We start from the raw sequence: 24,516 nt of genomic DNA, 5'->3' as shown, positions 1-24,516 counted from the left end.
TTTGCAAGTGGTGGCTGTGTGTGCGTGTAAGAGAGTGTGTGTGATAGAGCATAGCCAGGCTGCCACCTACAGTACAAAATGGAGGCTGCTCAACACGTGTGGCTTAATTAACAAGACCGCCGCGTCCTCCTCCGCCCCTCTGTCTTCTTCTCCTGCTAATGTCGTTACAGGAAATTTGTTAAAATCCATTATTGTAATTATTAATGAAATAATTTCAATTTGGCTGGGAGACTGTGGAAGGATTACACGTGTGTCTAATATGCACATAATGTAGCAGAAATTATTTCAACCGCCAACGACCTACTTTTGACCTCGCGCCATCTGATTGGATGATTTATTTATTTTTGGGGTAAAAGATTAATGACTAATTAAAGTAACACACAGGGACAAGTTATTATTACAAAGTAAAAAATGAATAAACACAGGATGGTAGGTAGGTGACATGGTATGTGTGTGACAGTGGGAAATGCGATATGCAGGTAATACTGAATAATAAACACGACAATTGGGCCTGCAAAATTGGATGTCTTTTACATTGCTATCAAAAAGAATACAAACAAAAGCACCAAGGGAGACCAAACCTCACACAAGGCCAACGTTTTTATAAAATTGTTTATGCTGCATTCTGACAGTAATCCTGCCAAAGTGGCATACACACATGCCGATAATCAGGGATACTTTTACAAATTTTTCAACGCTTACAATCAAAGCCAGAAAAGGCCCGATTACGGAATGTCTGAATAATTATCCTGAGCAATTATCCTGTCGTGTGCAGTGTTAGAGACAGTGTGTAGAATTTAGTGCCATCTAGTGGAGAACTAATAGGATGCAATGACCTAAGTTCGAAGCACTTGCATTTGCACTACAGTGCCTCAGAGTGACCACACTTCGCAAGCCTACCACCAATTACTATTCACTATGTTCATCTCTTTCGGGCATCCGTAGCAGAAAGATGGCGGCAAAACATGTCAGCCTCCTGTAATGTGCGGCGTGTTCTATGTAATATAATTAGCGATTACTGGACCTACACCTATATATAGATATATTAAAAAAATATGTTGATATCATTTTATTTTTCTATTTTGCATATTATTGAAATTAATAGCGTGTTTTTAAAATTAATGCATATTGAAAAATTGAAAAATGAGCCACACTGTCCCTTTAAGAGTGACTTAAATGCTAGTGGAACTAAATAGCAACATTTTGCAAGAATACCTGGCATGATAATTTTTGACATGAAAGCATCGACCAATAGTTGCTACTTGCTAGCATAACTATCTGTGATAACTAGCGTAACTATGGGTTGAAGACATGATAGTTTTGTGTCATCACCCCGTAGATATTATGGCAGCAACTTGTTTTCTGGTTTTGGTCACATGACACCTGCGAGCACAAATGTTGTGACGTTAATTCCGGTCAACATCCTGGGCAGTGGACATACGCATTGCTGCAAAAATTTGGGGAGGGATTTGGTTCCTCTTTTAACATATTTAATATCTACGATCACACATCTTAACCGAATTCAGGGTTGACTAGTTTCATTAAGATGTTGAAATCAGTGTGTGTGTGTGTGTGTGTGTACGCCACTTTATTCACACGATGACCTCAAAATGTCTCAAAGTTGTAAGGCAATGATTTAGCAAATAATTGGAAAATTATTCCACTCGCCGCTTACTTCTTCGACCAAACAGTTTTGAGATGGCGGATTTCCTTTTAGGTTTGCCTTTCTTTAATCCTAATAATAACAAAAGGAAACAAAAAACACAAACAAATTGTCCATCAAACTTAACATAAAAACTAAGGATTAAAGATTATACACTGTCCTTACCCAAATTTTTCATCATCACATTCAGCTGCTCATCCTCTGCTAATTCCCTGAAAATGAGTTTAGAAAAAGCTGCATTAGTGATTGGAATAAAAGTGACTCTGCATTCAAGGAAGTGAGCCAGCAGAGGGTACTGTTTTCCCCTTTTTTTTTTCAATCAATGACGTCATTGATGATGCCAATCCAATTTAGCCTTGACTGCAAAGTCTAAATCCCTTCCTAAAAAATTACTTTATCGGAAAAAAAAGAAAAAACGTTGGAAAATAATTGATTTGTTGTTCCTTCATAATAACAACATTAATTACGCTCACCTGAGGCGGTCGTCATCCAGGACTTCCACGATGGCGTTCCTGCCATCCACGATCTCCATTAGATTGCGCATCAGCATTTTCTCACGCGTTCGCTCCTCAGGAGACTTGATGCCATCTATTGCACCCAATGGGAAAGTCAGCTCCACAAGCAGAAGCATTGCAGCGTGACGTCAACTTTTACCCGGCTTGTCCAGCAGCCTGCGGAGTTCGTGCTCGACACGTGGCTGCTGCCGCTCCAGCTCCTGAGTCCTCGCTCTGAAACATCACAAATAATCTCTGTCACAACATCTGGATGTTGTTTGGAAGTCCGTGCAAAGATTCATCTAGAATTTTTTGTATCTATCTATCTATCTAATTAGGGGTGTCAAAATTAGTGAGTTAATTTTGAGTTAATGTAAAGTTCCTTTAACAATTTTTTTTGGAATGCGCGAGTAATGACCACCCCTTTACTTGGAAAGGCTGTACTACACTTATTTAATAAAAATCATGCATATATTTGTGGAGACAAAATGAAGGAAAAAGTGCAGAATTTCACAATTCACTTAATGTTAAAGATTAGATAGCTTACAGTTTTTCTCCATAGGTTTGGCACATTAACAGAGATGACATTTTTAAAACTGCAAGTTTATTTGGTCAAACAGACCTACATTTATGCACAACCTATTAGTTAATTAGCAAAAGCACATATCTATCCCAAAACTGCTCACACATGCTTCACTTCAAGTTCTTTTCCCAAACAAAGAGTCGGTTCAGTCACAACAGCAAAGATCTTTCTCAATTGCGTTGGCTCATCTGCATTCACTTAGTGCTTTTGCCAAAAGTAACTTGGATGATTTTGCACAACACCACCAGAATCAAATTTATTTATTTTTTTAATGGGATTTTTAATAGGTGTTAGGTGAATTAATGAGTACACACTCACACGCACGCACATACTCACGCACATAAAAAAATAAAAAATAAAATAAAATAAAGAGAGAGCAATGATGATGTTGAATCGGTAAAATTACCGAATGAACAATACTGAGCTCTCTCTCAGAAAAAAAATAAAAATCAAATTTCTATGTCATACAAGTAGTCAGTGCCCCCAAAATGTATTGTCCCTTTGGCATTCTGTAAGCACTGCAAGTCAAAATCATCAGATGTTTTGTCACAACTGCATAGGTGCCGCGAACAAAATACAATTATATATAAAATTGATTTTACAAGAGCAGTTTTCAAAGTTTGACATACTCCACTCACAGTCAAGGAAACTGCAACACTTTTTACTCACACAGTTACTTGCACATTAGAGTGCAACAAAATAAAGTGTAAGCCGAATTCTGTTTATTTATGAAAAACTAATAACAAAAATTATATCTAGCGCACAGCGTAAATAAAGAACCAACTCCTGTAACACTTTCACTACACAGTAAATTCTGTCGAGTAAATTTGACTCTACTTAGCGTGGGACCAAATAGACTCAGTATTAGAGTAATATTTACACTTAGAAGAGTGTAAGCTAAAAAAAAAAAAGTCACTCAAGGGTTGAGGAACGAACTCACGACTTTCGGCTTGGAAGACAGCCGATCGACGCCCTGAGCTAAAGAGCTCCTGCTGTGTGTTAGTATATCGCTCGTGTCAGCTGAAATCTTCATAACTCTGAGACCAAAAACATCTTGGGGCTAAGCAAACAGTAGAAGTGGCGTAGCTCAGGTAGAACTGCGGCCGTTTCCCAACCTGAAGGTTCCTCAATCCTTGAGTGACTTTTATTTTATTTTTTTCAATTCTTTATTTTACTCTTGTCCAAGCGTAAATATTACTCTAAAACTGAGTCTATTTGGTCCCACTCAAAATAGAGTCAAATTTACTTAAAATAGAGTCAAACTTACTCTACAGAATTTCTTGTGCAGTCACTATCGTCACCTTCCCTCTCTTAGCCATCCATACGCTGCTCTCTGTATGGCCAAAGGTTTTTATCCACGTCGCAGCGGAAAAAAACGGCGTGAATGTCTCAACCATCCTCTACATTGATCTCCTGTGTTTTGCTGGACTAATTTTGACAATTAAACAGATGATTTTGCATATTATGACTTGCACACTGAAATCCTGCTGACAAGTTTTGGAGAGAAAAGCCATTAAAATGAAAAACAACTAATCCAGTTCGATCAGCAAGATCTGTTCGTTTGGAAAATGTGCTAAATGTGGCCACGTTGTGCACAGATCCACTGAGGCAATTGAGACATTGGCAATTTGATGAAAGCAATAAAAAATGCCATTTAGTTGAGACCAATTGTAGGGTAGTTAAGGGATTTGTCCATAGTATTTTAAATATGTCATTTCAGTTTCAAGAAATGTGCCAAACCTATGGAGAAAAACTGTAATTAAAAAATAAATGCACTGAGCTGTCACCGTCTTACAAATGCAATTATGCCCTCCAGTGGCAGAAAAATGACACACAAATCAATATCACACTCGTATTTTACAGTACATCTTTTTAATTTGAACAGAATTTTACTTTTAACACAAAGGAAAAAAATGAAAAATTAACTGACCAAGCGACAGCTACTCACGTGTAGACAAGTTCGGACTCCTTCCTGATGAACATTTGCTTCTTTCGAATGAGATTGAACCAGTCGACCATAAGCGGGTCCATCAGCAGGTCGCCCTTGCCCTCTGGAAAGCACCAAAACAACATGCTGCTACACAAGCCTCTGCATGATTGTAGGCTTACTATTATTGATGAAAAACATTGAGATTTGTTTGAGACTTTGAACAACGTAGAGGTTTTATTTACTCGTGAATTTTTTTCACATCACGTAGCCATTGTTGACCTTGAGCAATGCAATCAGGCCGCCGACTGGCGACACGATCAGGAAGCATCCCTGAAGACCGTCTGCGCCACTCACCTCATTCGGCTACAGACATGTCAAGTAAACCTCCCGCTCACACGTACACACTCCAGCTTAATGTGTGTATTCACATGATGATGTCATCACACATCAACTTATTGATTTGTTTTACTGTTAAATTTGATGTGAACTTTGTGGAGTAGTAATACTCTAGTAGTCTAGTTAGTGAAAAATATGTATATATTGTGAAGGGTGCAGGCATGCAAATATTCAAGTGTAGACATTTAAGTGAGCAGGATTACAAAATGGAAATATGGCACATTGTGATTGGTAGATAATGATGGAATTTGCTCAAGAGTCAGATGTCTGTTGTTTTTTTTGTCTTGTTGCCCTGACTGTGATTCTTCTGTAAGAGTCTTCCAGGTGTTGAGGATATGTTTCTTTGGGACACGGTTTTCATATATGTGGCGTAGTCCTGTGAAGGCTAATCCATATCAGGGCTGGGACGACGCATCAACGTCATCGATGTCGTTGACGCAATAACTGCACGTCCATGCGTCACTTTTGCCGGCATTGCGTCAGCGACAGCCAATCGGCGTAGAGAATATCTATTTCGAATGTCTCACGATTCAATTTAGATTTTTGGGTGTGCGATTCGATTCAGAATCGATTTTCAGTTAAGAATGATTTTTGATTCACAATGATTTGATTTACAATGATTTTTGCTTCAATTTATAGATGTTCAAGGAATCGTAATGACCGACTCCAATCTGACTCGCTAATGCTAATTAGCGCGCTACTCGCGGCACTTTTATCATTCAAAAGAACGGCTTCATGCCGCAAAAAAAACAACTTTTATTGGAATAACTTGATCGTGACTTTTTCCTTCTACTCTCTAATGTGGCTACAACTTAGCAGTGTATCAGACCGCGTGGAACCACACTGCCTCTAAGTGGCCAAACTGGGTACAACACAAACAGCGCTCCCAATAAAGGCAAACACAAGCAAAGGGAAGACAGCATAAAATAATTTAAATAAAATCTATTTTGGGACATTTAAAATCAATTCTGAATCGTACTAAATGAGAATTGCGATTCTTATGAGAATCGATTTTTTGGCACACCCTTAATATCTATCTCACCAAATACGTCTCCTTGGAGACAAAACACAGGACGCGGTTACAGTGCACGTATATTGTGTACAACGTGTAGCAATGCAACACAATACAACAATAAGTGTGTTCAAATAAATTCACAAGGCCTCTGAGAGCCGAATTTGATGGCTGCATGACGGCACGGACTTACAAATGAAGGCAGCATTGACAATCCATTCATTTACAAGCCGACAAATTCCACATTCGGAGGACCCAGCCTTGTGAATGTGGACACACAAATTTATGGATACATGGACAACATGACAAACTACGTGAACGGGGAGATGGCTTGGAGGAAATAAGCGTGGAGGTTGGCTTATCTGGTGAGGTTTTTTTCGTTTTTTGTTTGATTGTTGAAGTGTGAAGCAAGCTAGCAATGACACAATACAATTAGCATGTGGCTATTGTTTAGATAGAGGACGCTGAAGCCTCTTTTTTTTTTCTTCCGTTGTGGTGCGACGCGACGGGAAACAAATCAGAATCAAAAAATTGCAGCGGCATTGAGTAGCAGCGAGCCAGACTCGAGGGAGAAGAAAATATCTCGTAATAAGACGTCAAAAGTATGGAAGTAGCACAACCGCGATGAACCAGCACTTAAGAGCAAGCACTCGGGAGCTGCTTGTGTGAAGAAGACACCGTAAGTTTTCAACTTTTTTTTCCTTCCTTGTTTGCAATGATTAACCCGGTCATTCATCCAAACCGCACCACCTTGAGCATTTATTCATCCAAACTGCACCACATAATTTGTGTATTCATTCAAACTGCAACATTGACATTGTGCTTCAGCCTCGCACAAATAGAACTTGTGCCCACTGCCCACTTAAACACACACACACATACACATATATATATATATATATATATATATATATATATATATATATATATATATATATATATATATATATATATATATATATATATATATATACACACATATATATATATATATATATATATATATATATATATATACACATACATATACATACATATATATACATATATATATATATATATGTATACAGTATATATATATCCATATAGATTGTGTTTATTGCGGTTATATTTATTGAAAGAAAATTTGTATTATATTATTTTTGGTTTATGCACTACAACTTTGTGCACTTTATCGTTGTATTGTTCAATACAAATCATTTTTGAACTTGAATTAAAATATATCGGAAGCAAGAAATTTGTCTTTTATTCATGGAGATAAATTAGCATTAATTGCTATATAGGTCAAATTATGGAGCGATCATCGATAATCAAATTGAAATCGAATCAAATCGGATTTAAAAATTAACCGTTAGATTAATCGATGCATCAAAAAACTATTTCCTAGATTAATCGATTACAAAAATAATCATTTAACGCAGCCGTAATCCACATACGTGTTGTGCAGTTTTCATGACATGCTGGAGATCCTGCGTTTTCTGTAAGGGACAGTTCTCATGCTAGATTGTGAAAGAGTCCTCTATTGTAGGTCATGAAAAGGTCACTCATTTGCTCCCAAAAACGTATAAATATGTTTTATTTTAAATATTGCCATGTTCCCAATGACTTATTTATACGGTTTTTGTGTGTGGGTGTTTTTTTATGCTAGAGCATAATGCAGCCTCTGAACTGAAGCGAATGGTTGAAGCAATGGTAGTTATTACAAAAACAGCCAGCAGGTGGCAGCAGAGTATAAGAGATCAACCAGGGCCATGTTGCAAAAAGCTCTTTTCCCCACTGTTTTAAACAGATTTGTGAATAATGATGAAACTTAGCTATATTCTAATGCTATTTGCTGCAAAACAGAAACTGATATATATATATATATTGTATTTTTTTATGAAAGAAGAGACTAATCTTTCTTTTGATAGGTTCTATTATAGCAATAGAACACAATATTCTGTGGGCCTTGCAAAATCAGTCAAAATCCAGTAAATCAGCTGGGAGCAAAGGGGGTTGCTTCAGTGAAAATGGCTGGCAGTGAATGGGTTAAAGGTTGTTTTTCTAAACACCCAATGCTGCATTAAACAAACAGCAATGATAAGTACCAATTACTAAAGTCATATTTTAAATGCCAAAATGTAATTACTATTCTTATCCATGACATGTATCCCTTTTTTGGAGCGTCGCCATCCAAACAAGAGGGGGTGGGGGGGGGGGGGGGGGAACGAGGGCATACCTTCCTCACAGCGGCGAAGCTTCCTCTCCAGCTCGACACCTTCCCTCTCCATCAGCGCCAGGTTCGTCTCGATGTCATCCAACTCGCGCTCTATCCGCTCCGCCGGGATGTGATAAGACATGCGCTGATATAAAACAAAAGCGCTTTAAAGGGGTCCATTCAAGTCCTTTCATAATTTAGAAAAAAAAAAAAGTCAGACTTGAGAAGTTAAATGAAAAATTTCCATTTTTTGGACAGCGTACATGTCACGCTGTTAATTAGTCTCTTAGGAGATTTAATGGAGGGAACTTACGCAGGGTGACCTCATTTCAGCGCTGGAGGCGTTGGTGGGTGACAAATACTTTCCCTTTTTAGCGTCTAAGAGGTAGATGAAATAGGATTAGATGGCAGCTTTTGTCACATCTGACTCTACCTTATGTGTTTTCTGTCAAAAGCCATATTTCATCAGCAATGATGGCCGTTAAAGCATGTGTGTGTTGAGGTGACGCCGTGCCTGATGGGACGTCTCCCTTGGAGGTCGGCGACGAGCTAATGGACTCCACAGCTGGCCATCTTGCAGAGGATTTGACAGGCGAGCGCCTCCTAGGAGGATCGGCTGGAATAAGGACAGCAAGCTTTAATGTCTCACTTCAATTTTCATGAGATTTTCAACACAAACAAATAAAGGCCTGAAATGTGCAAAAAATTCGAATGTCATCTCTTTTTAAAAAAAAAATTTATTGGCAGTAACAATTATAGCCATCAAGAACTTTATTGATTTTCAATGATTTTTTTCAGACCATATTCTATGTCACAGTGTGAAAGATAATCTGTTCAAGACTACTACTACAGTCAACATCAGCATATTCACATGGGGCATTCATAAATTTGCCTATTTGCAGAGCCTAACCTCCATTATGCCCCAAAAAAACAACTCATCTATTTGCTGTTCTTGTTTAAAGCCATGTTTAATACAAAGCTACCACTTTGGCATCATCTGGTGGCATCTTGATAGTATTTACAAAACTTATTGTAGAGGTGTCGGTTACTTGCGGCGTGCTTTAATCCCAAGTCATAACAAGAAGACTATTAATTTTTCATTTACAGTCCTCCAATGCTAAAGAAAGCACCCTGTTGGTTTTGACATCCATTTTCAATTTACCATAGCGCTTGTCCTCCTCGCGGGTGAGCTGGAGCCCTGGATTGGTCAGCTGCCAATCACAGAGCATTCACACTCGCATTCACTATCAACAATTTAGAATCTTGAATGGCGTGCACCTATCAAATATTTTTAGAACATTATATTCTAATTATTATTTTTTTAAATGGTCTTTTGCATTACAGTATTTAATCATAACAAAGTGTATGTGTGGTTTCAGGTTTTAATTTTGTCCAATTGGAGTTGCAATCCTCACGTTCTACTGTAGTATCTGTGATTTTTGAGTGTGTGTGGCTACAAGGTGGCTGTCTTTTGTTTTTTTGCAATTTCGTTATTTTTATTAGCTCACCCGGATGCACGTAGACAGCTGGTGAAAGAGTGACAGGATGAGGAGGCGGTACATTCACTGGAGTCGGGGGAGGCGTCTTTGCGGTGCTGCTGGAGACGCTGGAGAAAGCTGGAGATGTCAAGTCATTCTGGTGTTCTTTTTCAGCACTTTCTACACCTCTCCTGCACAATACAAAGAAATGCACGGAGAGACATTACAAGAGGAAAAGAGAGGCATCGTCTTCTAATTTGAAAGTGCTGAGAAGCAACAGTGGAGATGAAAGTCACACCGGAGTCATTAGTGGAAAATAGGAATGGGAAGAGTTGCTGTTAAGAGGACGATAAGGTTGGGGGAAAGCTCTAGTGTAGTTTAGAGATGCGAGTGAGATTAGACAAGATCAGGACTGACGGGTCTAATAAGCCAGTTAGTGATACTGATAGGCTTTACCTTGGCGCCTCGGCTATGGTTTCCGTAGGGTTAGGCTTTGGAGGATCTGTCGGCAAAATAGAATAGTGGCTGAGGGGATGCCTTTATTTGGGCATTTTAAAATATTATTTATAAGTAATAAAATTATGACAATAGTTTTTTTTATATAGTACTACTGTAATACTAATATTTTTTCTACAAATATATCAGTACAATGATTTATTTATTTTAAAATATGATTCTGCATTATTAAATTATATACCATTTCATTTTGAACAAAGCATTTACATTATGTATTACTGTATATAATGCACACAAGTATACTATAAAGTTAAGAGTTAATTAAAAAAAATTATATACTGTACTATTATATTAAAATATATATTTTATCTACTTTTTACCAGTATTTATATAATGATTTTTTTTATTAGCTAACCAAAATTATATGATATGTAATTAAAATAAAGTAAAATAATCAACTTCAGCTTTACAGATGCCACGTCCACTGCAACACGTCATAATAAAGGTAATTACAGCCCCCTAGTGGCACCACCAGATATTTCCGTTCTTGACAAAGTGGGGAAGGGTCTTTTTGTGCGGTGTTTGTTTATTCAAGTGGACCAGTAATTGATTGAGGCCCGATATCTATTAATGCAGAGCCCACCATTTGATGAAGTAGAATATTTTGTCATGTAGTTTTGTTTTTGAGAATGCATACTGGTAAGTGACTCAAATAAAAGTACAGGCATTTGTCCCACATGGCAAAGGGCTTTGTTTAATATGAATGAGGGGCAGGCAAGGGGTCAGGGTGGAGTCTGTTGGGTGCATGACTAAAATAAATAGTTGATGAATTTGCTCACCTGTGGCAGTCGTCGACCTTATGGTGTTACATTTGATCGCCTCAGGGTGTGCGGATTGTTCACTGCTGGTGTGAAAATTCCTCGCTGGACTTTTGTTGTACTTGACTTTTGGCAGAGGGGAGTTCTCAGCTGGACTGGACTTTCCCCCAAAGCTGCTGAGTGAAATTCACAAATCATAGTCTTAATGATTTGAAAAAATTAGAAATGGGACAAATAGGGTAAGAAATAACTGTTACCGTTTCTCTGCCGAACGAACGGTAAATAGACGTTTGTTGTTATTGTTGTAATTTTGCTGGGCCAGTTTTTTTCCTGCTCTGCCCGCGTCGATGTGCGGCCATTGTGGGAATGCCGGAGGAGGCGGCGCTGCTTGGAAAAAGTTATGCCGGGCTGCTTGAGTCTTCTGCGCCGAGGTGGTCCAGCACTGAGTCGGAGACACTGGATGGACGTGGTTGGAAGAAGGTGCAGGCTGGATGGCGACGGAGCTTTCTAACCATCCGGATGCTGCCTTGAGCCGAGCCTCGACTGAAGGTTTGGAAATCTTCTCGGGGTGCACGTGGCAAATAAAAGTGTCCGGATTCTTCCCGGGTTTGTAGCCTCCCGCGTGGAGCGTGCTTGAACACTCGCAGCATCTGGAATAGCACCATGAAAAAACTATCTGAACATCTGTTCGGACAGGGACTCCTTACACTTTCTTTGAACTTAGTACTTAGTTTAAAATGTATCTTACACGAAACAGCTTCTGTGAAAGAGTTTGCCGTCCACAAAGTGTCGTTGGACCAGATGAACGTGACTGTTGCAAGTCACACATTTGCTGTTCAGTGTTGCACTTTTGTTGGTGGTCGGCTTCTGGAAAACAAGCTTGACAATCGGATCTCATTGGAGCTGATGTGCGGGCGTGGCCAATGAAGTGACCCCACCTGAGCAGCAGCTTTCGCCAATTTAGGAGATGTCCGGCCAGCAACAGGGGAAGGAGCCAGATTCTTGACGGTGGTCTTGGTTGGCGAGGCTTTGGGGGCCACTGGGGGATTTTTCTTCTCTGTTGGGGCTTCCTTGGAGCCCTGCGCCGTACGTTTCACTTGTACCGAAGAGGAAAACAAAAGTTATGGATTATATATGGATTATATATCTGTATACTGTGTAATATATATATATATATATATATATGTATGTGTGTTTAAATATTCAATATTAGCAGATATTGTAATTTTGTTTGTAAAAATACTAAGGTAAGAACAATATTCATACACTTTCAAAAACATTTTAAATATTTAAAATAACAACTTTATATATTATTACAAATTAACATGATTAATAATATTATTAATTAAAAAAAACATTTAAAAATATCTATTTAAATTTTTATTTATTTTGTTAAAACTCAATAAAAAAATAAAAATAAGCAATAATAATTAACAAATCCTAAAATCTATTTGTAAAATATTTTAACATAATAAATTTTTTAGAGAGAAAAAACTAACTTTATTAAAAATAATTTTGAAAAAAATTAAAAAATTTAAAATAATGATTGACAAATACTGTTATCATTAACCAACATTGTAAACCATATATGAAAATATCAAGTCTTTAAATATATATTTTTTTGTTATAGATAAAAACAATTTAAATAATAATCCCAATAACAATCATCATAATAACAACAACAAAATTAATACCGCTTTTCAAAAAACAGCTTTCTTGTCTTAGAGTTTCATGTCCAGCTATGAAAAACACAATCATCCATATGGCACACATTTGAAGGCGGTCAAGTAGAAGCCAAAGCAACAATAATGCTGCCATTTCCCCACACATATACTGTATTATCTTGAATGAATGTGTACAACGTCAGCTTTACAGATGCCATGACTGTTTTCCCCCCCAAAAAATCATATTGCGCCTACACAGCGCAAGCATGCGTCCCCAAACAGCTAAAATAGGTCATTTTGAATAAAAGCCTGAAAATGAGGACGAAATGAAAGGTCCTCACTTTGTGGTCGTGCTTTGAAGTAGTTGTAGTACTGAGAAACGTAGGTGAGAATGCTGAGTCTGTCAGGGATCCTTAAGGCCACCATATCTTCTGCATCCAACAAAGCCGGAATGCTCAACTCCTCCTCTGCCACCTGAAAAGCCTTCAGAAGCAAAACACTGACATTCGGGAGGCCTGCGTCACCAGTCGGACAATACAATCAGCTTTAAATAGACCTAGATAGCTCACTTCCTGTGCATTCATCGGGATACAACAGGGAGCAACTTGGACATGATTTTTAAATGTAAACTCTGAATGTGACAAGGGGTGCTTTTGTTCAAATAGTTTCTTATCTAACAACAGAGCAGGAAACGTGACACTTCATGAAATATACAAGAGAGTCTGATACCAAACTCATGTTTCCTTTACCACGAGCCTCCATGGGAGTCATGTAAATGCTCTAAGAGGTGCTTCTGCTTTGTAGCAGGAAGTCAACTTCCGCAAAGTCGTCATTCATTGACAAGAGCGCACAGTGACATGCTGGTGAAATGTCCTCGCTCGGGAGGAAGCGGCGCAGAAAAAAATGGGAAAATGACTCATTTGACAGAGGACTCCCGGCTTCAAAGGTTAACATAACAAGCAAAAATAAGTGGACAAAAGCAGAACAAGGAAGATGTGTGCTACATAGACAGAAGTATTGAGTAGAGTAGTAGACAAAAGTCGGATTCCAGTAAGAGAAAATATAACTCAATTAAAAGTATAAAATAGGAATGTGCAAATTCAAACACTGCCCAACAACACTTTAAGAGTGATTTTCCCTCCCCTATTTACATGAATACCAGTTGGGGGCAACGATCCTAAATGTAAAAGCGGAACTAAACAGCAAAATTTTACAAGAATACTTGGCATGATCATTTCTGATAAGAAACCATCAACCCGTAGTTGCTGGCATAACTAGCTGTGATAACTAGCATAACTATTAGCATAACGATTTGCGATAACTACCTTAACTATGGGTGGAAAACAACAACAAATTCTACACACTGTAAAAAGCACAATAAGCTTCAAAAACGGCCCCTGATAGGAAAGAAGTTCCCTCCAGCTGCCGTTATCTCGCCGGTGCACATTGCTGGAGGTGTGACATCACACGTCAAGTTTTAAAGGGACAAACAAGATGACGTCTCACCAGCTTGTTGTTGTCAAACACGTCCTCCATGCGCAGTGAGTCGTAATCTCTAAACACACAGACAGACAGACAGACAGACAGAAGTATAAATGTCCCCCCCCCCATAGTGCAACTTTTTTAAAACTTGTTTTAATTGTCATAATCAGAGCCAAGGCAACAAACTAAGCACCAGCATAGTGACTACAATTAAATGCTCTTTGGCAGAATGTCTATAATTACCTAGGAACACATCAATAGAATACCAGTATAGCCTGGTATCAGTGTTGATACTCATTCGAGTAAAATGCCCCAATACCACTTTGCCGACCTGGCATTTAGCCTGCCCGTCCTAAGTGCCATCTGGCAAATGTGCCATTGATAAGATAACGAGCTAGCATTACTGTACTGTTGGTGTTTAGATATCCGTTTCTGCCACACACATGCTAATTGTTAGCTCATGCGCCTATGGTGTTTCCATTGTATGCTAGGGGAAGCTATGTGATTGATTCAAATGCAGGTGTAATTCTCTTTGTTTTATGTTTAGTTTGACAGCAACCTTCAACTGAGAGTGGCAATAAACATCATGTACATGTAGCACTTTTTTTTTTAAGAATATTGACAATTCCGAAATGACGTCACAAGTCAAAATGGAGGTCTTATGCTGCGTTTGAAGTCGGGATTTATCCCACTCGGAGTGTCCAAGTCATTCCAAATCACGTTGTGTCACGTGAACACGTGTCTTTTATTATTATTATTATTATTATTATTATTATTATTATTATTATTATTATGTCTTGTGTTTACATTTGCCTTGAACGCTTTGAGGGCGAAACTGACACAATCCAAATGGGAAAGGTCTGATTTCCCACTTTCACGAATGCAGCATTTTTTTTTTCTAAGCGATGCTCTCTGCTCATTGAAAAGCATTGGACTTTGGATCTTTGTAATTTGATTTTTGAGGATTATTTTTGATTCGAAAATGTGATAAAAATAAAAATGTGATAAAAAGTTGTTTGACTATATATTTATGGCAAACTATAACATGCAACACCATGGAAATGAAGCGTTGCATTGTGAAAATAGCAGAAATGCCCGGATGTTCTGAATTGCCAATAGGCATCTACTACATGGGGTTTCATCTTTTTTTTTCTTTTTTTTAAACACCAGGTGGTATTTCTGCATTGAATGCATAGTATTTATGCATAGGCCTATGTTTGTTTATGTTGCCTTTAGTAGGCCTATATTAGTATTTCGTACTACATATTCAATGTAGTTCTACTTAATGCTTTATTACTTTGGAAAGCATATTGTGTCAATCAATCCGAGTCCTCTAGCATATGAGCACTGCTGCAGCAAGTTAAGTAGGTTGATATGTTACTGTAAGAACCAGAGGTCCCCAAAAAGTAATTTTGTTCAGTGTTCCATGAAGGAGTGGGCCACGTCTGGTAATAAAGTGTCCAGTACAGTACTTACATGAGGTCGGGTCTGTGTTTGTGGATGAGCGCGCAGAAGGCCAGTCCGCTGCGGAACGACGTGGTCATGTTGGTTATATTCACATCACGGTAACCGTCACACTGACACCGGCACCATTGCTCCAGAGCCTGGATAGCAGACATGCTGCCAAAGTGCTCGCGCGAATGTTAGTGGGCGAAGGAGGAGGAAGGTGTTGGAGGAAGGTGTTGAAGTAAGGTGGAGGGGGGGCAGGCGGGGGGCGGGGACGGGGGCAGGGGCAGGGTGGGGCAGCCGCGTCCTGTTTGTTGGCGAGTGAGCGATTGGCTTGGGTTTCTGCGCCAAATGGTGCGCAACCGCCGAAGTTGACACTGACAATGACTACACGAACGAAAGTAGAAAAAAAAAGAAGAAAAAAGGTCCTCAAAGAAGTCCTCACATTTATTTAACTCACTGTGAGTATCAAAATGAAAATATACAATGAATATAGGCTAATCTAAAGTTTATAGAGAGTGCATAAATAAATAACTTTAAAATATTTGAGTGGAGGCTGGGGTTTTTGCACAAATGATGCGCAACCGCTCATTTGTCACAACATTCGTCATTTAAATTAGCATGGTGACAGATTTAACACAAATGCAGTCAAGAACAAATAAATACCGTAGTTTGATGGAAAAGTTTGTTATTTGCATATTTTACAGTTGTTCTTTAAGAGGCACAAGAGCTCGGCTATGTTAATTAATGTAGCTACTATCTGTCTGCACAAGATGGCCGCTCTTTTTTTTAATCATTTTAGTTGTGCACATGCCGTTCTTAATCGCGTGTACAAATGTTCTTATCGCGTATGCTCATGATTATACTGTGGATTAGGGTTGAAGCATTAAAAAAAAAAAGACAATTATCTCATGCATGTTTTGTTTTTTTCAATCCATCACACTTTGTGAAATGACAAATAATTCATATTTGTTTCACTGACTCGGTTTGGAGAATTTGACCCACAAACCTTGATGCTGTGTAACATAAGGGGAAGTGTAGTGTGACCTGAATTTGAGCCTTGTGACGCCCTCAAACTGCCGTGAATACTGTTAGGTGAACTAAGGCGTTCATTTTATAGGCTGCGTACAGTGTTTTAAAGGCTTGCCGACAAGGACCACGTAAACGGACAAACACAAAAATACAGTCAAAACTATAGTGGGGTATAAATGACTTGCTCAGTTTCCACCATATATATTTTTTGTTTAATCCTTTTATGGCCTAGAAGTGTTTTACACACACATATTTACTGTATGTTGTGTTGTGTATAGAGTACACATACATACACATTCCTATTCTCTGTGGGAACCGAGGACCCCACTGCATTGGACGGTCTGCCTATGAGGTTGCCCAGTAGGGTGCAGTGTTTTACTACAGTACATGAGTTCATGACGCTAAGGTGTACTGTAGTAGACATAAGTCATTTACAACATACAAAACATGACTTCCCCCAAGGTATTTCAAATTTACAAGGTATGTCATGAAAGTTTCGGGACTGGTGTCACAAAAGCGATATTTCAAATCCATACTGCACGTTTTCCCCTTTGAAGTAATCCTTCAAAGTTGTTTGCACTTTCCCAGCTGTCTCTGCCAAACATCCACGCACTCTTGAAAGGATTTTTGCGGGATCCTCCAAAACTAAGTCGTCCGGCCGGCCATCTTGGTGGAGTCTACTTCTTCAAAACGTGCCCATTTGATGATCATCTCAAGCTTGGAAGGAGGGGAACAAAACAAACTAACTAATGACACGGAGCTGGGTCAAGTGAGTAGGAAAGATGCTCCAGCACAGTGATGTTATTCTATGCCAGGAAGTGTCGGATGCTCCCGGCACGGTGAAGCAGCTACGTGTTCATCAACCCTCGCCTCTTATCTCATTCACTGCCATACGGCTATAGACGTCAAAAATTCATTTGAACTCTTTCTATTAGTTTAACTTTTTTTTCCACTTTTGTCAACAAGAGTATGAAAACCATTTTTTTTTATTGTACATTTAGAACAGATATAAAATTTATGATTAATCGTGAGTGAAAACATGCGAACAATTACAATAAAAAAATGTAATCGCCTGACGCCCCTAATTTTTAATAATCTTTTCTCTCTCTTTTTTATCGCGTCAGTCGATGAATTTTTTTTAATTGTAATTAATTGTATGACTTCAATAGTTAACTCACGATTAATCACAAATTTTATATCTGTTCTAAATGTACAATAACAACAATTCTAGTTTTTCATACTCTTGTTAACAAAAGTGGAAAAAAAATTTAAACTAATAGAAATAGTTCAAATGAATTTTTGACGTCTATAGCCGTCAATGGCAGTGAATGAGTTAAGCATTGAACGAAGCTTGTAGCTATGCTGGTTGACCATCTGGCACGCATTGAAGGCAAAAATGTGTAGTTTGCTTCCAAAAAATATTCATTGTGACACCAGTTCTGACTTTTTTTGACACTCCTTATTTTATATATTATAATGTAGGGTTTATTTGTCAAATGACAAATGTACATGTAGTTAGTTGTATTTCGAGTCAACATGCATATGATGTTCAAACTTAACTCTTGAACCAGCGCTTTAGATTGCTCAAAACTACAGCCCGCGCACACACTGACGTGATTTCATTCTTCAGCTATTTCCAGTGTATATAATATGCATTTTAACTCATTCAACGCCTATAAACGGCAAAAATTCATTTGGACTATTTCTATTAGTTTAACATTTTTTCCCACTTTCGTCAACAAGGGTATGAAAACCTAGAATTTTTTTTTAACAGAAAACAAAGAAAAGATTGTTAAAAATTGTTAAAAAATGTTTTAATTGTAATTAATCGCATGACTAATAGTTAACTCATGATTAATGACAAATTTAATATCTGTTTGAAATGTACAATTTTTTTAATAGGTTTTCATGCTCTTGTTAACAAAAGTAGAAAAAAAATGTTAAACTAATAGAAATAGTTCAAATACATTTTTGACGTCTATAGCCGTAAATGACAGTGAATGAGTTAATTGGCGCAGGAAAACAAAAAACACAAAAAAGGGTCATTGAAATCATGAGCATTATCTTCTTAAAGGCAAAAAGGTTTTGACACAGATCTTGTTTGCAGGCCCACCGAAAAAAAATGCAAATGTCCAAAAAGTGAGACAAGGTCCTGCAGTAGTCTTTTTTTTTTTTCGCACCTTGACAGCTGACGTTTATCGCCGTAATGGTGATATAGAAAAACAGGAAGCAGGAAAGTGATCAATCACCATACACGGCATCCACTTCCTGTGTTTGGGACGTGGCGAGGCTCGCCGCCACGTTGACGGCGCCGTTGATCTCGGCCTCGTGTTCTCTGGCTTTGGCCCTCAGCTTGGCTATGCTGCTGGAACGCAGCTCCTCTGACCTCTGACCGCTCGCCGCAGCGCCGGCGGCTTTTGTCCACGGGTAGTTGTCGTCGTGGTCTTCCTGAGCTGGAGGCCAGGGGTCGCCGTCGGAAGCGTCTATGTGAGGTTTTAAACGGCGGATTGCTTTATCCGGGACGTTTGCGCATTCCGCTTTGGGGTGAGGTTTGGCACGCTGGCCTTGAAGCTTCAGCTGACGCCTCATCTTGGCGCGCCGGTTTTGGAACCAAACCTGGAGTCACATTCGCAACATAAAAATGCATCTCAATAATTTAGAATGCAGAGTAATAAAAACATCGGCAAGTAAGTAAAGATATATTTCAGTAGTTTCATTCAAGAAGTGAAACTCATACAGATCTATTGATTTGTACTTATTTCTACTTACAGTACTTTCTTATATTGTAACTGTCGGGCAATTAAACATTTTTGTCGTAATGAATCGCATGACTTCAATAGTTAACTCACAATTAATCACAAATTTTATAGCGGTTCTAAATGTACAATAACATATTTTTTTGTTTTCATACTCTTGCTAACATAAAAGTGGAGGAAAAAAATGTTAAACTAAGAAATGGCTGCCATTGATACAGCAATTTCATAATTATTCATAAAATTGAGTTAATTTTTAAAAAAATGTTCTATACTATATTAATTTGTGTTGAGGTCATTTTGCTGCCACTAGATGGCATAATTGCGTTCGTAAGATGTTGGTGACAGCTCAGTGCATTTGTATTTTTCATATTAAGATTTATCTAATCTTTAAAGGTGCATGTCGCAATATTGACGCAAATTGGAGTGTTAAAAGAACTATATTTTACCCGCTGGGAAGGCGGAAGTGTTTGGGACTGTGTGAACGAGTCCGTGGCAAAAGGCAAGCGTGTGCCACGAAGGATATAAAAGTGTCAAAATAATAATAAACCAGTACTGTAGGGCGATCCTCCGTCTCCCGGTGGCTCCTTTTGTTCGACCATCGGGCCGAACGTTTGCTGACATGCAACAGGAATTGTCCACGGAGGTGACTCTGACCGAGGGAAAAATCTCCTTTGCGCCCCCCCGACCACGGTCAGAATACCAGCAGGAAAGGATAACACTGTCTAGTGTATGAATTAATTCGATACATCGTCATTTTAAAAATTGAATCGTTGAAAATGTTCTAAATCGTGAAATGGAATTTTGTCTTTTGGATTATTAAAAGCTGTTGTTCTTATGTTGTGTTACATTCAAATGTTTTTGTGGCAGAATGCTGGATGGGTGCTTTACAAGACATGTTTACAATAGCTACCAAGTTAATTGTGGCATTTAAGAACAAACTATGAATGTTAAGTTTATGTTTAAACTTATTTAGAATCAGTATACATTATTGTTGTCTGAAAAATTTTGCACAATAATTTTTTTTAAATAAATGAAACCTTTAAATAAATGTTTGTTGGGTTTATTAGATTCAAATCGATGAAAATTGTAATCGTCCTGAATGTCTGTAAAAATTGAGATTTTATTTTTGGGCCATATCGCCCAGGGTCTATTTATGATAAGCAATGCACAATAAAATTACCACTAATTAACATCAGCTTCCATTCCGCTTTTCGCCAGAGGGGTCGCAAATCTGCAAAAACTCGGTAACTGGCGTACGGCACCTTTAACATGAAGTAACTTGTGAAATTCTGCGCATTTTAAATTTTTTTTAAATACAACTTGACTCCAGCCTCTACAAATATATGCGTTATTATTACATTTATTATTGCAAAATTTTGACGTTGCGACTGGAATTCCCCCTTTACAGATTTTCCAAGTAAGGGGCGGTCATTAATCGTGCGTGAAAAAAAAATGGTGGCGTTAAAGCAACTTTAAATAAACTCAAAATTAACGCACACATTTTGCCTCCACTATTAAAAAACATTTTGTTAGTTTCTTATGTAGCATTCTAATGTCTTGAGATGGAGATTTTTAAAAAAATTTTTTTTGAAGTTTTGTTAGCTGAAAACTACAGCAAATCCTTATTCATCACGCTGATAAAGTTCACCATAATAATCTAATTGGGAGTGGCGGGAAAAGAAAAAAAAACTTTTAACCCTTATGTTCCATTCTCAGGAACAGAAATAATATTCCTCAGTCAATTTGACCCGGGGCATGTTCAATTAATAATTCAAAAGGTGTCCAAAAGCACACAAATCCCAATAAACATTGTTCATATCATCATATTGTTTACCATTACTTTTACCCTCTGTTTTTCATTGCATTCCATTACCTTTGAGAACGACATGTGCGTCGTGAAGATATATAGTAGCTATCAATCCAAGCACACTAAACAAACAAAAAGCTCAGCATAGCTTTAAATGAATCATACTGCAGCTGCTTCAGCCACATATTAGTCTTGGCTAGTGCGAGTTAGCAGCTGTGTGTAATCTTACACATCCATCTTGACGAGCGTCACACTGTCAATATGTCAACACAAACGTTCGGGAAAATCTGGATAAAAACACAATTATTGGTACGTTGTGTTTTTTGCTGCTTGCGCTTGGTAATATAAAACCGATTAAATCAGCCCCAGAACAAAGGTGGCGGTCGCGTACAATTTGCCGCCATTTTTATCCAGTTTTGTTACAGACATAGTTGCTTGAGTCACGATGGCAGCTTTACTACTACTTTAAAAGAGAAGAGGACCGGAAAAAAATAATCGCATATTATATCGTAATCGTAATATTGTGAGAAAGATCAAATTGCGATGAATCAGTTGCCATGTCACCCATTAGAAAGCCAACGTGGTCTCACCTGCACTCTGGCTTCAATCAGATCCAGTCTGAGGGCCAAGGCCTCCCTCATGAACACGTCGGGGTAGTGGGTGCTCTCGAAGGCCTTCTCCAGCTGCTCCAGCTGCCAGCTGCTGTAGTTGGCGCGGGCGCGACGCTGCTTCACCGGCCTCTGCTCGTCTGGGGAGGGGGTGGAAAAAATGGCACCGTGGCAAATTAACGGAATCGCCAAAGGGTGACAAGGAGCTAATGGCTCTAGACTGGCTAATTAGCATAGCGATCATTAGGCCTGCTTCAGCACGCCTTGATAATTGATTGTCCGTCACGAGCTGTTAGTCGGTCTTTTGTAAACATTTACACTTGAAGCTCATGTCTTACTGACACTTGAACACAATTTGACATTCACTGGAGCACGGGTTCTCAAACTTTTTGGGTCGCGGGACCCCTACGCAAAAGTCACCTCAGGACCGCCTCATGGTTCTCACATCAGGTAAACATAACTACCGTGTGTAGGAATTAAAAAGTAGGACCCAACTGGTATGGATTTGATGATTATGGATTTGGCAGAATAAAATTCCGATAACTGATTCATTGTCCGATTAATCTTTTGTTCCTTTAATTCATACAACAAATATATGAACATTTGACAGTTTTACAGGACAATAGCTTGTCCTACAGTAACTGTTGAAATTTGCAACATAGGAATATAGCCAAAAATCTGACTTTGCTTGGGGGGGGGGCTTCTTAAATGTTTATTATTTTTTCTATGTAATGCTAATGTGTATTTAAAGAAATGAGGACAAAATCGCCCAAAATCAGCTAACAAAGAGCTAATACCGGACGATTAAATCAATGTCAGGGCCAATTATGCATATTTTTGCAAAAAAAAAAAAAAAAGTCTTGATTTTATTATAAAATCATGCCGTTTTTTTTAAAGAGAAAAGTAGGAATGTTATCATAAGAAAAGAAAATTATTACAAGAACTAATTCATATTTTGTCAGGATAAAAAGATGTAATGTTATGAACGAAGCTGTATTTTCCCAAGATCAAGACAGAATAGGATATCAAAGTCACACGTATACCAAGAGCTGAAAGTCCTATTCCATTTTTTTTTGGGGGGGAAGTATAAAATTACTGTCGTAGTATTCCGCCTTTTCTTCACCCCTAAATATGACAATTTTCTTGAAAAATACGTTGATCGTTCTTGAATAAAATGTGACTTTATTCCTGTTATATACTGCATTAACTTTATACAGGCAAGGATGTCATATTTATGTGATATGTCACAATCATATCAGAACTTTTAATAGGCCCAAAGCTAAGTGAGTAATTTATTTTTGTTGTTGTTGTTGTTTTTTGGGCACACCAGTCCTTATATCATTTTTTTTTTTTTTTAATGGTATGACATAATTTTGTGGGCCCCAGGTGGAGAATTAGTGCACAAGAGCATTCTAGGAATACACCAATATAGAGCATTTTGACGGATATCGGTATCAGCATTTTTTCAAAATCTGACGGCCGATACAAAGTAAATTTAAAACCATTTTAATCTCGGGGAACTATTCATTTAAAATTTCAGTTAACTTTATAATGTTAATGAGATGCTGCTGACCCTGGGAACCTTCTGAACTTTTTGTTTTTGTTGGATCTTAAAACAAAGAAATGCTTAAAATTTCAGGTATTTTTAAATTTTGGAAGAAAAAAAAATTCACTGTAGAAAACTATAGAGATCTGTGGTATTTACTTGTTTAAGTTGCCATTTCACTTTTTAAGACGTACTGATAAACCTTGGGAGCTCGCTGAACATAAAAGCATGTCTATTGTGTTAAGGTTAAAAATAAATACAAACTTCTACATTTTGAAAAGTTTGAAAACCTGTTCAATAAACATGCTTTAAGACATTACAACAAAGAATCGAAAAAAAGGAATATCAGTTATCGGCCTCCTTGACTATTAATAATCGGCATCGGTACCGGAACATATCGAGAACATTGCGCTGGATTCCATGTAGCATATACGTGGTTTAGGTTGAACTCGACTCACCCACTGCGTCCACCAGCGGACCCATCCCAATGGCCTGCGTGGCCAGCAGCAGCGCCTCCTTGCATGGCTCGGGTCGCAGGTAACTCCTCAGGGACTCGTAGCAGATGTAGGGCCCCGCCGGGATGAGGATCTGCCGGGCCGGGAAGGCGGGGAAAAACGGGGCTGCGGGTGAATGGAAAACCGCAGGCAGGAGAGCGGAGACCAGTTGCCTGGGCCCGAACATTGCCGAGAGGATCTAGTCCTGGGTGCGAGTCCTACATGGAACGCATCCCAGTGCAGAAGCGATATTTCTCCTGGTTAAGAAGCCGGTTCTTTAGTGTTAAGGGCTCAGGGACGAGATGAGGTAAAAAGTAAGAGTGGTTCAGGTGGTCCCGCCCTCTCTCATCCAATACCCTTCCTTGTCACATGACCTCCTCTCACATCTAACCCCGTCTCTCATCAGATCGACAGGGTGGGAAGAGATGCTCTTCTTTAGCCAACGTGTCGCAACATCTTCTGCCGTCTGAGGTTTCAATCGGCCCCGTGGACAGAAACCCAATCGAGAGGCCGTCTGTTCAGACACGCACGAACGCACGCGGCTAGTCTCGAGAAACACTCGCCGTTCTTATCTCTGAAGAGTCGTCAAACGAGATCCGAAAGGCGGGGCTTCCAGAATAAACATGCGCCGGCTCTCCGACAGCTCGGGAGTGA

The 24,516-nt window shown here is 38.6% G+C and overlaps 2 protein-coding genes across 6 annotated transcripts; both read right to left on the bottom strand.

Moving 5' to 3' along the window:
* Nucleotides 1-582: 582 nt before the first annotated feature.
* micall2a (mical-like 2a) lies at nucleotides 583-15,802 on the bottom strand. 5 transcript variants are annotated; one of them, XM_077558043.1, is made up of 17 exons: nucleotides 15,650-15,802; nucleotides 14,198-14,246; nucleotides 13,033-13,174; nucleotides 11,966-12,123; nucleotides 11,776-11,894; nucleotides 11,285-11,677; nucleotides 11,049-11,203; nucleotides 10,210-10,255; nucleotides 9,784-9,944; nucleotides 8,790-8,891; nucleotides 8,589-8,653; nucleotides 8,297-8,420; nucleotides 4,689-4,791; nucleotides 2,318-2,391; nucleotides 2,137-2,251; nucleotides 1,829-1,875; nucleotides 583-1,735 (listed from the first exon to the last, which is right to left on the bottom strand). In XM_077558043.1, exons 1-17 carry the CDS (start codon nucleotides 15,790-15,792, stop codon nucleotides 1,656-1,658), a joined length of 2,076 nt encoding a protein of 691 aa, XP_077414169.1. In that variant the 5' UTR covers nucleotides 15,793-15,802; the 3' UTR covers nucleotides 583-1,655. The 5 variants fall into 5 exon arrangements, with proteins under 5 accessions (XP_077414169.1, XP_077414170.1, XP_077414171.1 ...); XM_077558044.1 differs by having other exon boundaries at nucleotides 11,049-11,200; XM_077558045.1 differs by having other exon boundaries at nucleotides 11,776-11,891.
* Nucleotides 15,803-18,545: 2,743 nt separating this feature from the next.
* Nucleotides 18,546-24,197, bottom strand: LOC144044633 (uncharacterized). Its single transcript, XM_077559161.1, has 3 exons — nucleotides 23,827-24,197; nucleotides 21,805-21,962; nucleotides 18,546-19,267 (listed from the first exon to the last, which is right to left on the bottom strand). The coding sequence occupies exons 1-3, from the start codon at nucleotides 24,047-24,049 to the stop codon at nucleotides 18,893-18,895; spliced, it is 756 nt and encodes a 251-aa protein (XP_077415287.1). The 5' UTR covers nucleotides 24,050-24,197; the 3' UTR covers nucleotides 18,546-18,892.
* Nucleotides 24,198-24,516: the final 319 nt, after the last annotated feature.

This window comes from Vanacampus margaritifer, chromosome 2, assembly GCF_051991255.1.
Source record: "Vanacampus margaritifer isolate UIUO_Vmar chromosome 2, RoL_Vmar_1.0, whole genome shotgun sequence".
NCBI lineage: Eukaryota > Metazoa > Chordata > Actinopteri > Syngnathiformes > Syngnathidae > Vanacampus > Vanacampus margaritifer.
Note: the sequence above shows the minus strand (reverse complement) of the source record. Positions and strands in the feature narration are given on the sequence as shown.